This window comes from Rhinichthys klamathensis, unplaced genomic scaffold, assembly GCF_029890125.1.
Source record: "Rhinichthys klamathensis goyatoka isolate OS25496 unplaced genomic scaffold, OSU_Roscu_1.1 h1tg000048l_1, whole genome shotgun sequence".
NCBI classification, from domain to species: domain Eukaryota; kingdom Metazoa; phylum Chordata; class Actinopteri; order Cypriniformes; family Leuciscidae; genus Rhinichthys; species Rhinichthys klamathensis.
This window is the reverse complement of record NW_026606594.1, coordinates 55,651-69,317: the sequence shown is the minus strand read 5'-3', so window position 1 is coordinate 69,317 and position 13,667 is coordinate 55,651. Positions and strand designations below refer to the sequence as shown.

At 40.2% G+C, this 13,667-nt stretch overlaps 1 protein-coding gene across 12 annotated transcripts in view; it reads right to left on the bottom strand.

Annotated features, from left to right (window-relative positions):
- Positions 1-13,667, bottom strand: part of nav3 (neuron navigator 3) — a 111,153-nt gene that overhangs the window by 69,557 nt on the left and 27,929 nt on the right. For all 12 annotated transcript variants that reach the window (XM_056247437.1, XM_056247432.1, XM_056247434.1 and 9 more), the window contains 2 exons: positions 9,954-10,102; positions 1,360-2,368 (listed from right to left, as the gene is read on the bottom strand). In XM_056247437.1, coding sequence (XP_056103412.1) covers positions 1,360-2,368; positions 9,954-10,102 — 1,158 coding nt within the window. The remainder of the gene's footprint in view (positions 1-1,359; positions 2,369-9,953; positions 10,103-13,667) is intronic.

The window sequence follows — 13,667 nt, the reverse complement described above, 5'->3', positions numbered from 1 at the left end:
TTCCCACTTCCTCTTCCTCCACTCTAACCTATTCACCCTCATTAGTCATCATTTGTGATGTCACCGGTCTCTTGGTGAGGACTGAGGGAAGCCACGCCCCTCAAACGAGGCGGTCTGGCAAACTTCTCAGCGGTTCCCACTCGGGCTATTAATACTGTCGAGATGAGACGTTTACCCACTCAAAGCTTTGCGCGATTGGATATGTGATGCAATGGACAGATGATCAGTGGGTGTGTGTGTGTGTTTGTTTGTGAGTTTAAAAGCTGGTTTGATAAACTGTATATATATATATAGATGATTAGTTCAACATATATTTGTCTGTAATTACTAATGCTTTATGTTGCTCTGTTAGCCTATGTGTGTAAGAGGGGTCTCACCCCGTCTGGTCAAAACAGGAATCTTGTCTAGACAATCTATAATGAAAAGAGATCCATCCTGTTAACATCACCCCCCACAGTCAGATTTAACAAGACATCCTCCAGATTTCTCTTTCTGCCTTTATCTCTGACAGGAGAGTGAAGAAATGATTGATTTGAAAATGACTAAAACCCGGGTTGCCTGCACAGAAACACCACTGTGCAACATGTCGGAACATGTGCATTTCCCACCAGGCCAACTCTATAAGATTCAGATCTTTCATGCAGATATTCATTTCCACATCTAAACAAAAACTGGATTTTTCTGTACTTTGTATATAGTTTATGGTGTATCTTGTGAACAACTAGTGATTACGAATAGTACCTGTTACATTTGGCAAAAGCCACTCAACTGGTTATCAGTGTGCAGAATGAGTAAAAGATGAGGTAATTATTCTGGACCTCCTGGGGATGAGGGTTTCATCTTTGCCTGTCTATTGAGGGTAATTACAGAGACATGGTCCTGCTGTCTCATGGATAATGATAATGATTTTACAACCCAGAATAGAACCAAGGAACCCAGATCTGTCTGTTTATCTGAGCCTTACACTTTAATGTCTCTAAGCGTCATTGGATATATAGACCCCAGTAGCCCTGCCAGGACTAGAAGCCAGCAGGGTCTATGATGAGGACATAGAAAGTTTGAAAAATGACCAGTTGGCATCTGTTTTCTCTACTGAGGGATTTGTGTCTAATTTTATCCAAAATTTGACAAAGTACACTGATCACAAGCAAAGTCCACCTGCTCTTAATTAATTCACTAGGGGTATAAAGGTGAATGTAATATGACAGAGGTGGACTCTTCTGTGACTGAACAGGACAGATCCAGATCCTTAATAATTAAGCAGGTACCCACAACTTCGGCAACCATCATTCACAATATGCAAAGCAAGACATTTGAAAATGCAACAATCATGTCCAACTGTGTTTGAGAATCACTCACCGATACATGAAGGGGGCGACGGTTGCTGTGTTGGGATGGTTGTATTGCTGCTGCTGGGGAAGTTGTACTACCCCATTGCCTCCTAGTGCTCCTCCACCACCCAGCCCTGAAGTGGCGGATCCAGAAAGTGCTGAGGTACTGGTTGATGACACCATGCTGGTCTTACGATTCTCCAAACCTCCCAAAGATTTCTGCATGTATATAGACTGACTGCCTTTACTATGTTTGGTCTTCTCACTTGTAGCAGGTACACTAGGCTGAGATGCTGCAAGCTTGGTGGTCGCCGCTGGAGCCTTCAGACCAGACTTGGGGATGCCGCTGGAGGCGGGGATTGCACTTTCTTTCTTCACAGAGGCTGCAGATGTTTTGCTTCCTTTGGGGATGAAGCTGGCGATCTTTGAGCCTTTCTTAGAGGGCTCCACTATTACGGGCTCCTCTTTGGGTGGTGTGCTGGCTTTGCTCTTTGTCTTGTTCTTCTCTTCTTTGTCTTTGGGCTGCGGCAAGGACTTATTGTTGTGGTTCTTACAGTTGTTGGTCTTGTTTGGGGGTGCAAAGGAGGATGCGGAGGTCTTCCCCTGATGTTTTGAGATCCCACAGGGTGGTGTGGGACTGCAGGTCCCCTCATCTCCAAACTCTGACAAGTCGTCCTCCTCCTGAAGAGACATTTCGGCCACCGAGGGCGAGGTTCTGGATGCGGAGCGAGGGTTGATGAGCCGGAACTTCTCCAACATGGAGCGCTGGTTGCCGGGGGCTGATTTGGAGGCATCTGTGATTGGGGGCCGGAGGCGATCAGATGATAAGGGAGGAGTCGGGGAAGCGGTTGGGCTAGGCGGCTTGGTGGCCAGCATGGACGAGGTGGCACTGTGCTTTATGTTCATGGATTTGCTGCGCCAGGACTTTCCAGCTGTGGGAGAGGGGATGGCAGAGGCCAGCTGCTGCCCGCTGGTGCTTGAGGGCACCGAGCCACTGCCGTTCATGCTGCCTGGCAGAGGGATGCCCTTCACCGACTCTGTGCCAGAGAAACAGACCACACAGTGGACAGATCTGTTAGACTGATAAAACTACACCCTAGAATCAATACGAAGTTGGTGTTGTGAAAATTGTAAAAAATTGTATGACTGCGGCAATAATCAAATATTAACATAAGAGGAAAGGGATTGTAGGAAAGAAAAATGATAAACACGTGAGAAATAGATAGTGCTCCAACCAAATCTTTACTCTGCAACCACCGCATACTAAAAATCCCAAGCAATGCTGCGATGCACTCAGGCAGAAAATTGGCTCCTAAATTGATTTTGTGGGATTTCAAATACTTTGTTGTTGCCAGACACCCTCTTGTTCTTTGTAAATGCAGTGATGTTTTGCAGAGAATCAACATGGCTCACAGAATTATATATATATAAACATATTTAATCCAATACAAATACATCATGTCCACAGATCTACATATATCAAGCCTTTTAGATCATGACATTGCACAAATGTAACATCGTTTAAAATGCACTGACTATCAGTCCAATAATGACAACTTCCTGTTGCAAAGCTCAGGGCGCAGACTCAAAATGCTTTACAATGTAAGTGTATATAAATCAGATTACTTTGATTAGATTTCCGTGGATTGTACATTACTGACACGAACGTACAATTGTATTACCATGCTATTTTTTTCTTCTTTTTCTATGATAAATGACATTCTTTCTAGCACCTATATGAATATGGCATATAAATACAGTAATCATAATCATACAGTACCAACATACATACCAAATTACCATGGTTTTACCATCTGATTCCACTAATGTACACAAGTACTTCTTTTGTAAGTGTATGTTTTACATTTTAAGAGTGAATCTCATGCAACCAGACAAAGGCATATTTTTTCACTTGGGTCATTTGTACTAAAAATAAAAAAATAAAGAAATAAAATAAAATAAATGGTGTTGAAAAGTAATTTCTTCACAAATTTAAATCATTGTAATACTGTAAAAAAAAGAAGAACATTTAAATTGCAGTAATGAGAATCTAATGAGAATTCCAATTGAGAATTGTGAATTATGAATAATATTAGAATGAAAAAAGAAGAAAAAAACTTTTTTAATGCCAAATAAAACTTATGTTTTTTTATTCGTTTTGTGAGATTCACTCTCAAGTGTTTTTAAATCAGATTGCTTTCACTGAACTTCAATGGATTATACATGGAAATAAAATACAATTTTAATGAGTTTCTGTGAATTTAAAAAGATCAGTAATACACCAATGCTTCAGCTGCCTTATAACACAACAAACTGCAAGTAAATCTGCTTAATCTCACAGTAACGCAGGCTGTTCCTAACTTTGATTTGCACCCAAATATATCAAAGTCTCAAGCTGAAAAATTCTAAACACAAAAGAAGAGAGGAAGAGATGGGACTTCATTTGGTTCCATTGAAAATCATGTAGAGGGAACAGTGATTGGACTATGAATGAGTGTTGTGTGGATCGAGCTTTGGAGCTTTTAACCCCGTCTTTGGAGATAACAGCAGCTTAAATAACAGCCTCTCTCTTGCACGTACACACACACCAGACCATCGAAACGTGGTTACCATAGCTACCAGTCTTTTCTCTACACCACTTTATATGTTGAAAGTGAAATTCCTCTTTGGTCTGGGAATTCTGGTAGGATGCCATACACATTCCAAAACAAACATATTAACAGGTGTACTGACAGCAACTCTGTAATGAAAATACTTAATTCACTACTGTCTAATCAAGAATGGATCACATTAGCCATTTCCTTTGCCTCTGGCTTTCTTTATTATCTCTTCTGTCCAGTTCTCCACCGTCACAGGCAGGGGCGTAGCAGCCATTATAAAAGTGGGGGGGACAAAATGGTGTGGTGATGTGACCCAAAGGTCAGTCCTTCCAGAAAAATGCGGAGTTTTTTTGTGATTGTTGCGGGCAAAAATCCTTGATTATGCGGCGATGGAATATGCAGGATATTTGCAATTTTATGTGATGAAATTGCGGGAACTTGCAAAAACTGCGGTTTGATGAAAAAGAGAGAAAAAGTTATTCCCCAACACCCTGTTCTCACTATGCTACTACCTTAATGTAAAGAGCTATTTCTTATTACTTCCTATGATAAGCAAACATAGGCTACTACATCACAGAAAGTGCTGGAATATTTAATCTTGTTTTATTTCAGACCTTAATAAACACATGGCTCAAACTTACAAAACATTGATGAGTCAAACAAGTTATGTAGCTTTACAAAAGGAATATGCTACATCTTCTGTAAAAATGAATAGATAAAATGTGAAAAAAATGTTTCCTGTTTTACAGCTTTTTTTCTTTTCTTTTTAATGATGTTCACGTCGCGTAATTACGTCACTTCATAACGTTCCCATGGCAACAGGGGGAAACGGCTGCTCTCGTGTGAAGCAAACGCAACATTTTTCAACTTTCTGCTAAGATATATGTGACTTTTTTTTGCAACAAAAATGCGGGGATTATGAAATCATACAAGCCCTGCATATTTTGCGTGGAAATCGGCAATTTATACGGCAAAAGTGCGGCGTATTTGAAAAAATGCCCCCGCATAAATATGCGGACTTTGGCTGATTATGCATTGAATCATGCGATCGCATAATCGCGTTTTTCTGGAGGGACTGAAAGCTGATGTTCATAATAATAAATTCTAGATGGAATAGCAATTGGCATTTTACAGCACCCTAGTGCCAATTTTGGGAACATGCCATGATAGTTTACAGCAACCTATTTTTGTGAAATCATACTCGAAATAAAAAAATATTGCAGGACTTGGGACTTTCAGATAACTGTGGACATCTATACTTTATTTTTATGAAATAAAGATATTTTATGATATTTACAATATTTCAGTTAAACTACACTTGAACAATAACTTTTATCTTACTTCTTAACAGTTGGACCAAAAAAAAGTGTTCAATGAGTAACTTACAGAACCGATTACATAGCCTAGGCTACAGTAATTTTATACAACAGACATTTTATAAAAATATATCAATAAAACCTAAATCAATGTATTCGGTATTGGACATCAATTTAACATTGACATTAGATGTTGAATTTACATTGAATTTTGGTCACCCGACGTCGCAACCAAAATTTAACCAAATATCAACGTCTTATGACGTTGTGTGCCTGCTGGGAATAATCTGTCATGTCTCATTTAACAGACGCTTTTATCCAAAGCAACAAGTAGGAGAGCATTTAACACACACTCGGCACAATCCGGCGCGACGTGACGAGGTCCATACGGGTTCTGTTGTCTTACACGTCTTACAGCGTTACAGTAGGTTAAATCATAATAAGGAAACTTTACGTGTGATTCATGTCATCGCGACATACTGTAACAGTGTGTGTTTGAAAAAAATGATGTAGTCCTCTGCTTTTTTTCTGGGGTGCATTAGACGGCCAAACAGCAAAGCGACTAAACAAACACGAAAATTCGCAAGAGCAACAAAAGATTTGAAGCTCATGGCAGACGCGCCCAATAGATGCTTTGCGCTGTGATTGGCTGAATGTTAGCTCACTCAAGTCTAAGTAACAAATCAGAGAACACGGGCGGAAATATTGGCGCTGAGTAAAAAAAAAATGCGGGGGACAGAATCACCTGTTTCTAAAAGTGGGGGGGACGTGTCCCCCCCGTCCCCCCCGGTTGCTACGCCCCTGGTCACAGGTGCTACTGTATGAAGCTATGCCAGAAGTTCATTGAGTGTACTAAATAACAATGATTTCCTTCAAACTAATTCAGGCACTGGACATAGTGCTTTTGAAAGCCTCCTGAACTGAGCTAAACGTGCTGATTCACTCCTGCAGCCAGTGTGAATGGAGAAATTAGCTTTGTTATACAAGACTACTAAACATGCAAGTGTTTGTGCCTACTAACTTGGCATAGGGTTTATAAACAGTGTGAGATTTGCATCCGCTTTGTGCTGAGATACGCAGGTGACAGTAGCACTGGGTGCTGATGACAGATTTTGAGGTTAAGGATTAAACCAGTTAAAGGTCAAACTCCAGATTATGAAATTTGTATTCAAGCCTGCCATAAAATGAAAGACTACATGCTAGCTCTGTTCCAGAACCTAGCGAGCTGCCTAAAGGGCTACAAAGGCAGCATCCCAACCGCAATAAGTGCCTGATTTGGAACTCTATGTAGGCAGCATAGAGTGCAAATAAAACGTATCTCACATCTTAATTGATTGCATGTTGCTAAGCTAATTCATTGCTATTATGCTATTAAGTTTTTACAATATGCATAATAGATACATAACAACATGTGCAAGCTATTTCTGGCCATTTCTTGATCTATTTATATTTTACCAATATTATATAATATATATTTTATATTTAATTTCAGGGTTACCCAACTTATGCAACTTATGTTTGTGAACCCCTGGGCGTACGTGAGGGAACTGCAGGGGGTTTGTGAGCCGAAAAGCTTTTAATTAATTAATAAATAAAATAAAAATGTAAAAAAAAATTTTTTTTTAAATGAAAACATGAAAATGAAAACATTTATTATACCCGCATCTCATGTAACCCTTACAAAACTTCACAGAACCGTGAACATGCGAATGTGTTGTTCAATTATTGAAATATGAATTAAAATCTAATGGGGTACTAAGGGGACAAAATAGTTTGGAAATTCCTGATCGAAATCTAAGTAACTGTCGTTAGAAATTATGCTTTAACAACACATTTCAAATCAGGAACAGAATTACACAACAATGGTGTCATAAAAATAATTAAAGTTTTAATTTTTTTCAGGCTGGTCCAGCTAAAACACTATTTTTTGGCTCTTTTAACTGTATAGTGTGACTACAGTTACGATTTTTCCAATTCATATATGTATCAGACCATTCCTGCAGCTTTTTCAGCTTCTCGTTTGGCAAAATGCATTATGGGATATCCTCCCCTATGAAGGCGCAGCCATATTTACCGTTTTATGGCAAATTTTCGCAGGTAAAATAGTCATTTCAATCAGGAAATTTTCGTTTAGTGAAAGATTTCCCCGACTGGTTCAAATTGGACACATGGATTCACCACATTGACCAAAATAAAGCTGTGTGAACTGCTTTATACAGTACACTCACCGGCCACTTTATTAGGTACACCTGTCCAACTGCTCGTTAACACTTAATTTCTAAGCAGCCAATCACATGGCGGCAACTCAGTGCATTTAGGCATGTAGACATGGTCAAGACAATCTCCTGCAGTTCAAACCGAGCATCAGTATGGGGAAGAAAGTTGATTTGAGTGACTTTGAACGTGGCATGATTGTTGGTGCCAGAAGGGCTGGTCTGAGTATTTCAGAAACTGCTAATCTACTGGGATTTTCACGCACAACCATCTCTAGGGTTTACAGAGAATGGTCCGAAAAAGAAAAAACATCCAGTGAGCGGCAGTTCTGTGGGCGGAAATGCCTTGTTGATGCCAGAGGTCAGAGGGTAATGGCCAGACTGGTTCGAGCTGATAGAAGGGCAACAGTGACTGAAATAACCACTCGTTACAACCGAGGTATGCAGCAAAGCATTTGTGAAGCCACAACACGCACAACCTTGAGGCGGATGGGCTACAACAGCAGAAGACTCCACCGGGTACCACTCATCTCCACTACAAATAGGAAAAAGAGGCTACAATTTGCAAGAGCTCACCAAAATTGAACAGTTGAAGACTGGAAAAATGTTGCCTGGTCTGATGAGTCTCGATTTCTGTTGAGACATTCAGATGTTAGAGTCAGAATTTGGCGTAAACAGAATGAGAACATGGAACCATCATGCCTTGTTACCACTGTGCAGGCTGGTGGTGGTGGTGTAATGGTGTGGGGGATGTTTTCCTGGCACACTTTAGGCCCCTTAGTGCCAATTGGGCATCGTTTAAATGCCACGGCCTACCTGAGCATTGTTTCTGACCATGTCCATCCCTTTATGGCCACCATACCCATCCTCTGATGGCCACCATGTCACAAAGCTCTAATCATTTCAAATTGGTTTCTTGAACATGACAATGAGTTCACTGTACTAAAATGGCCTCCACAGTCACCAGATCTCAACCCAATAGAGCATCTTTGGGATGTGGTGGAACGGGAGATTCGCATCATGGATGTGCAGCCGACAAATCTGCGGCAACTGTGTGATGCCATCATGTCAATATGGACCAAACTCCCTGAGGAATGCTTCCAGCACCTTGTTGAATCTATGCCACGAAGAATTGAGGCAGTTCTGAAGGCAAAAGGGGGTCCAACCCGTTACTAGCATGGGGTACCTAATAAAGTGGCCGGTGAGTGTATATCGCTACACTATTGACAATCCACAATGGACCTTGTTTCATTAATGTGACCATACCTTTACAATTTGGCCAAAACATTAAGTCTCAAAAGGCAGCATCATTTTTCTGCCTATTGTTTGGAACAGCTTTCGTGTCAACAGTGCACCTATGGTGTCCTAAAATGCTAGGTAGGCAGCTCACTAGTTTTTGGAACAGAAGCTCATTCTCTCCCTACCAGCCCCTCCCATGGTTCCTCCAGTGCGGCAGACTCTTTGGACAGAAGAAAGGAAGGAAGATGAGGAAAAAAAGGCAGAAGGGAGTTTGCTTTTCTCATCTGTGGAGGTATTAGCGCAGTAGCCCTGTAAATCAAGGTTTTGAGTAATGTTAGGCCCGATGGAAAAGGGCAGCCATGGGTTTCAAGAGAGACGTCGCCTATTAGGACTCTCTGATTCATCAAAGCTCCGTCTGCCATGCGAGAACCTCTGTCTGGCTTTGTGTGTGCCGTCTCGCCCTCTCCGTACCCAGTGTCTGGGAACACCAGCATCTGTGCTAACGGTGAGCAAGGACCAGTAAAGTCCAGTATAAATCTAATCGGGCAGCACAGCCAAAACAAACAGTCTGCGAGGGAAATCAGTTGCGTTTTGTTCACCGATCGCCATGGATCCTTGCTGTGAGGGGTGAGGTAGGGGCGAAATACAGGTCACACGTCTTTGAACTCCCAACCCGACTTCAATCGACACACTCCATCAGGCCTAGTGCAGATTTATGAAGTAACCAACTAGCCTGTGGAGATTTACACACTGGTGGCTGAATAGCCGTGTGGTTTTATGAAGTCGGCTTTGAGTGATGGTTCGGCTCTGACAGGAAGATGAAATCTGAAGTGAACCCTGAATAGGCTGGTTATGTGGATGAAGCAAAAATATAACATTAACGTCATCTCTAAATATGTAGGATGAGGACAGTGAATGCCTAGGGCAGATCACCTTTTCAGATGTGAATAACACACCACAAAGGAACCGCAGTGCAATATTATGCTTCAAGTCCCAAAGTTTTCCTCAGGAAATGTGTCTTTCTGCAGATTTATTTACCTCATTATGAAAATGTAATAAGAAATGCTTTTTTTTTTTTTACCGGGGGGAACCAGCTTAGAGCATCTTGCCCGCTCCCAGAGCTCTATTGTTTCTTAGATAGTGGCACCATCTAGTGGATAACATGATATAGCTGCTGCTGTTTTATGTTAGTGACATGCAGAAACCTTGATTTTAATATTAAGGTAGAAAATGTAAAGTCTGTAAATTACTCACCTCTGTCGTTGCCGCTAGCATACTGCAGTGGTTTGCTCTTGTCAATACTGTTGAAGCTCTGGCTCCTTCGGTTCAGGTTTGAGGAGCCGTGGGCTTTACTGCTGCTACTGCCGCTGCCTGCAGCGGGGACTCTGGAGGGACCTGGTAACCTGTAACACACAACACTAACACATTAGTTTGGTCTTCAATAATCACTGGATATGAGCTGTATGAGATTACATATTACTATGACAGACACACACACACACACACACATTCTTGTACATCTATCTTTGTGAGGACATTCATTGACACAATTCAATCTCTATCTTCTTGCCCTAACCCTACCAATACAACAAACTGCCTAACCCAAACCCTTACCCTAAACCTAGACTTAATGTAATTATAACCTGATCCCTAAAACCAAGTCTTGACCCTCAAACAGGCCTTTACAGACAGACAGACAGACAGACAGACAGACAGACAGACAGACAGACAGACAGACAGACAGACAGACAGACAGACAGACAGACAGACAGACAGACAGACAGACAGACAGACAGACAGACAGACAGACAGACAGACAGACAGACAGACAGACAGACAGACAGACAGACAGACAGACAGACAGATAGATAGATAGATAGATAGATAGATAGATAGATAGATAGATAGATAGATAGATAGATAGATAGATAGATAGATAGATAGATAGATAGATAGATAGATAGATAGATAGATAGATAGATAGATAGATAGATAGATAGATAGATATACATTTTACTTTGCTCCCTTCTAAGGACATTTTATTCTTAAACTATATAGTAAACCAATACAAACATATGTATGCATTCCATTCAAATATCGTGAAGGTTTACTTCCAATGGAGGGTAGACATATATTTCCAACTGTATAAGCTCTAATAACATAGAGCTCTGGTAATGCCTTTTGACCCAATAAATTAATGCCATTTAGGAATCAAACGGCTCATTCCTCAACAAGCCAGCATAATAAACAGCTCTTAATTGCTCTAAAATCTGCAATGAAACTATCCTGGAGTGTGTATGTGTGTTTTTTCTTTGCATTGCCCTGGGCTCTATCCACATTATTGATGATTTACTCCTGCACAAAGCTTGTTAATGACCCACGAGTGGTAGTTTTTAATTGGGAAACACAATCCCATGGCACATCAGCCTAACAACATCTCATAAACATGTCGTGGGAGAACAGAAAAGGCAGGGATTTACAGGTTCTTTGACATTGACACACACACATATATATATATATATATGTACAGAGACGATTATTTTCTCACCAAACAGAAATGTTCGACGTTACTCAAATCTGATTACGGCAAAGGGCAATTGATTTCAACAAACCAAGTTGATAAACTAATAAAACCATTTTAAATTTCCATCATCATTTGAAGTTCATCGCTGATCAAATATGTTTGAAAAGTCTTATTATAAAGAATGAGAGCAAATATCTTTCTCAGAAATGATGGATTGGAAACCAACGATTCAGGCAGTTGAGCTGCATGTCTCATCAAGCCTCTAATGACACTGCTTTATCACTCGCTCATTTCCCATCAGGAACGTCTGCTTTTCCCTATTGACCTGTTACACAGGCCACCATTGCCAGCTATGATAATACACAAGTGTGAAAAGCGGCTCTGAAAAAGCATATCTCGTGTTATTTCTCAGAGAGGTTATTTCTGTGAAAATTGGGGTGGACAGCTTTGCATGAATTGAGAACAGCATCTGAACGAAAGAGTTTTAGAAGTTTTTGTTATAACAGGCCAACATGGAATTGATGTCTATTGAGAGCTCAGCAGATTCACATCAGCCCTCATGTGTTTGTTTATTAAATATGTTGACTAATTTCATCATGCTTTCAGCTATCAATACAACCGTGGTATCCTCAGCTGAGCGTAACGCATTTTATCATGTTGAAATCTGCAGATTTTTCCCCTGAATTTGCAAAGAAAACACATCAAAAGTGAGCAGATTCAGTTTGCCCTGGTTCAGAGATGCAGGCAACATCTGACATCAGCATTTATAAGACATTTGGGTTTCTAATTTGGTCTTGAAATGTTCCTTAGACTATGCTTTGCATAAATACGTATCATGTATACACAAACACAAATATGCCTGTAGTGTAGAGGATACATTTGGTGCTTACCAGGCATTTGAAGATAGAGAACGTTGCTAAAATAGACCTGAATTAAAGCTGTGGTGCATAATTTTTTTCTGCATGTGCTAAAATACTTTATCCTATCCTGACAAATATGACATTCATAGGCTGAATTTCTGGAGAAAAAAAAATCTGTGGTATTTTTAAAGCATTACTCTTTTTAGGCATCCCAAAACAAGCCGACACAGCCAAGTTGAGGATGGATTGTTTGACCAATGGCAGGGAAGCTTGTTTGAAATATTACTATTTTTTTGTTGGGTAAATAATGCTAAAGAAATGGCATATTCTGCTTTATGGGGCTGATATTGAAAAATCTGTACCTGAAGCTGAGATGGTCAGCAGGAAGATCAGGTCTCCGGATCTGCTCTTGATTATTTTAGGGTAATAATTAAAGTGTCAATGGGGCTCAGATGAAAACCGTGAGCGTTTGCAGGGGTTTAACTGTGGAACATCTGCACTGCCAAATAATAACTGAATTTTATTAATATGTCACATCTTTTCCAATCTGTGTCCTGCATACATAAAAGGCCTTATGGAAGATACAATCTTTCAAATTATGCCTATTAAATGGATGTTTCAGGATCAAATAAGACTGCTTCTGTCATCTCCGGTGATTCGTAATCTAAAAAAGTACTTTGGATTGAGGTGAAAGTTTTGGATTCTAGAGGACAGCTAATTCATGCACTATTATCTATTCTGGTTTCCCCTTTGTAAAAAAACAGGATCATAGGTTATGAAATTTGTCTCTCTAACCCAAATTACTACACAATAATCCTGTTTAATTAAAGGTACAATATGTAGGATTTTTGCAGTAAAATATCCAAAAACCACTAGGCCAATGTTATATATTTTGTTTAGTTGATTACTTACAATATCCCCAATGTTTCCAACTATTTGTAAATCGTGAGAAAATTGCGATTTTAACCAAGGAAACGGGACGTGTCAGCAGGGGTGAGGAGTCGCCAGTCAATGGCGTCATATCCGCGTTACCCTCGGTTTCGCTCGTACTGCCATAGTAACCATGGCGACAGGCGTGGACAACTGGGTTATGCTTAGCAGGACGCTCACGCTGTTGTTGTTTGTTCAAACATTATGGACTATGGCAAGCAGACTTTGAGACAAAAAGAGGACTAGAACGAAGATCAGAATCTTTCGAGATGCCGAGAGCTCCACGTCCGCGACTAACTTCGACTTGACAGAGACGCGAGTGTTGCATGTACTTTATTAGACAGGTGAGCAATTGTACATAAAACGATATACGCCTTTGTTATTGTAAGAGGTTAGTGACCCCTGGTGGCAAAAATCCTACATATTGTACCTTTAATCAATTAAGCCTCAATTGTAGTATATATGCATCTTTCTAAACACAAACACACAAACAGGAGAAAGTGTGTACTTAGAGATACTTATATAGATAATTATATATAAAATTCATCATTTTTATAGTTTTTTTTTTCTCTTTGGAGATATTTGATAAGATTTATCTATTTTCCAGTGCATTTTACCAGGCGTTTTCACTTACAACCACCAATAAATCTCATA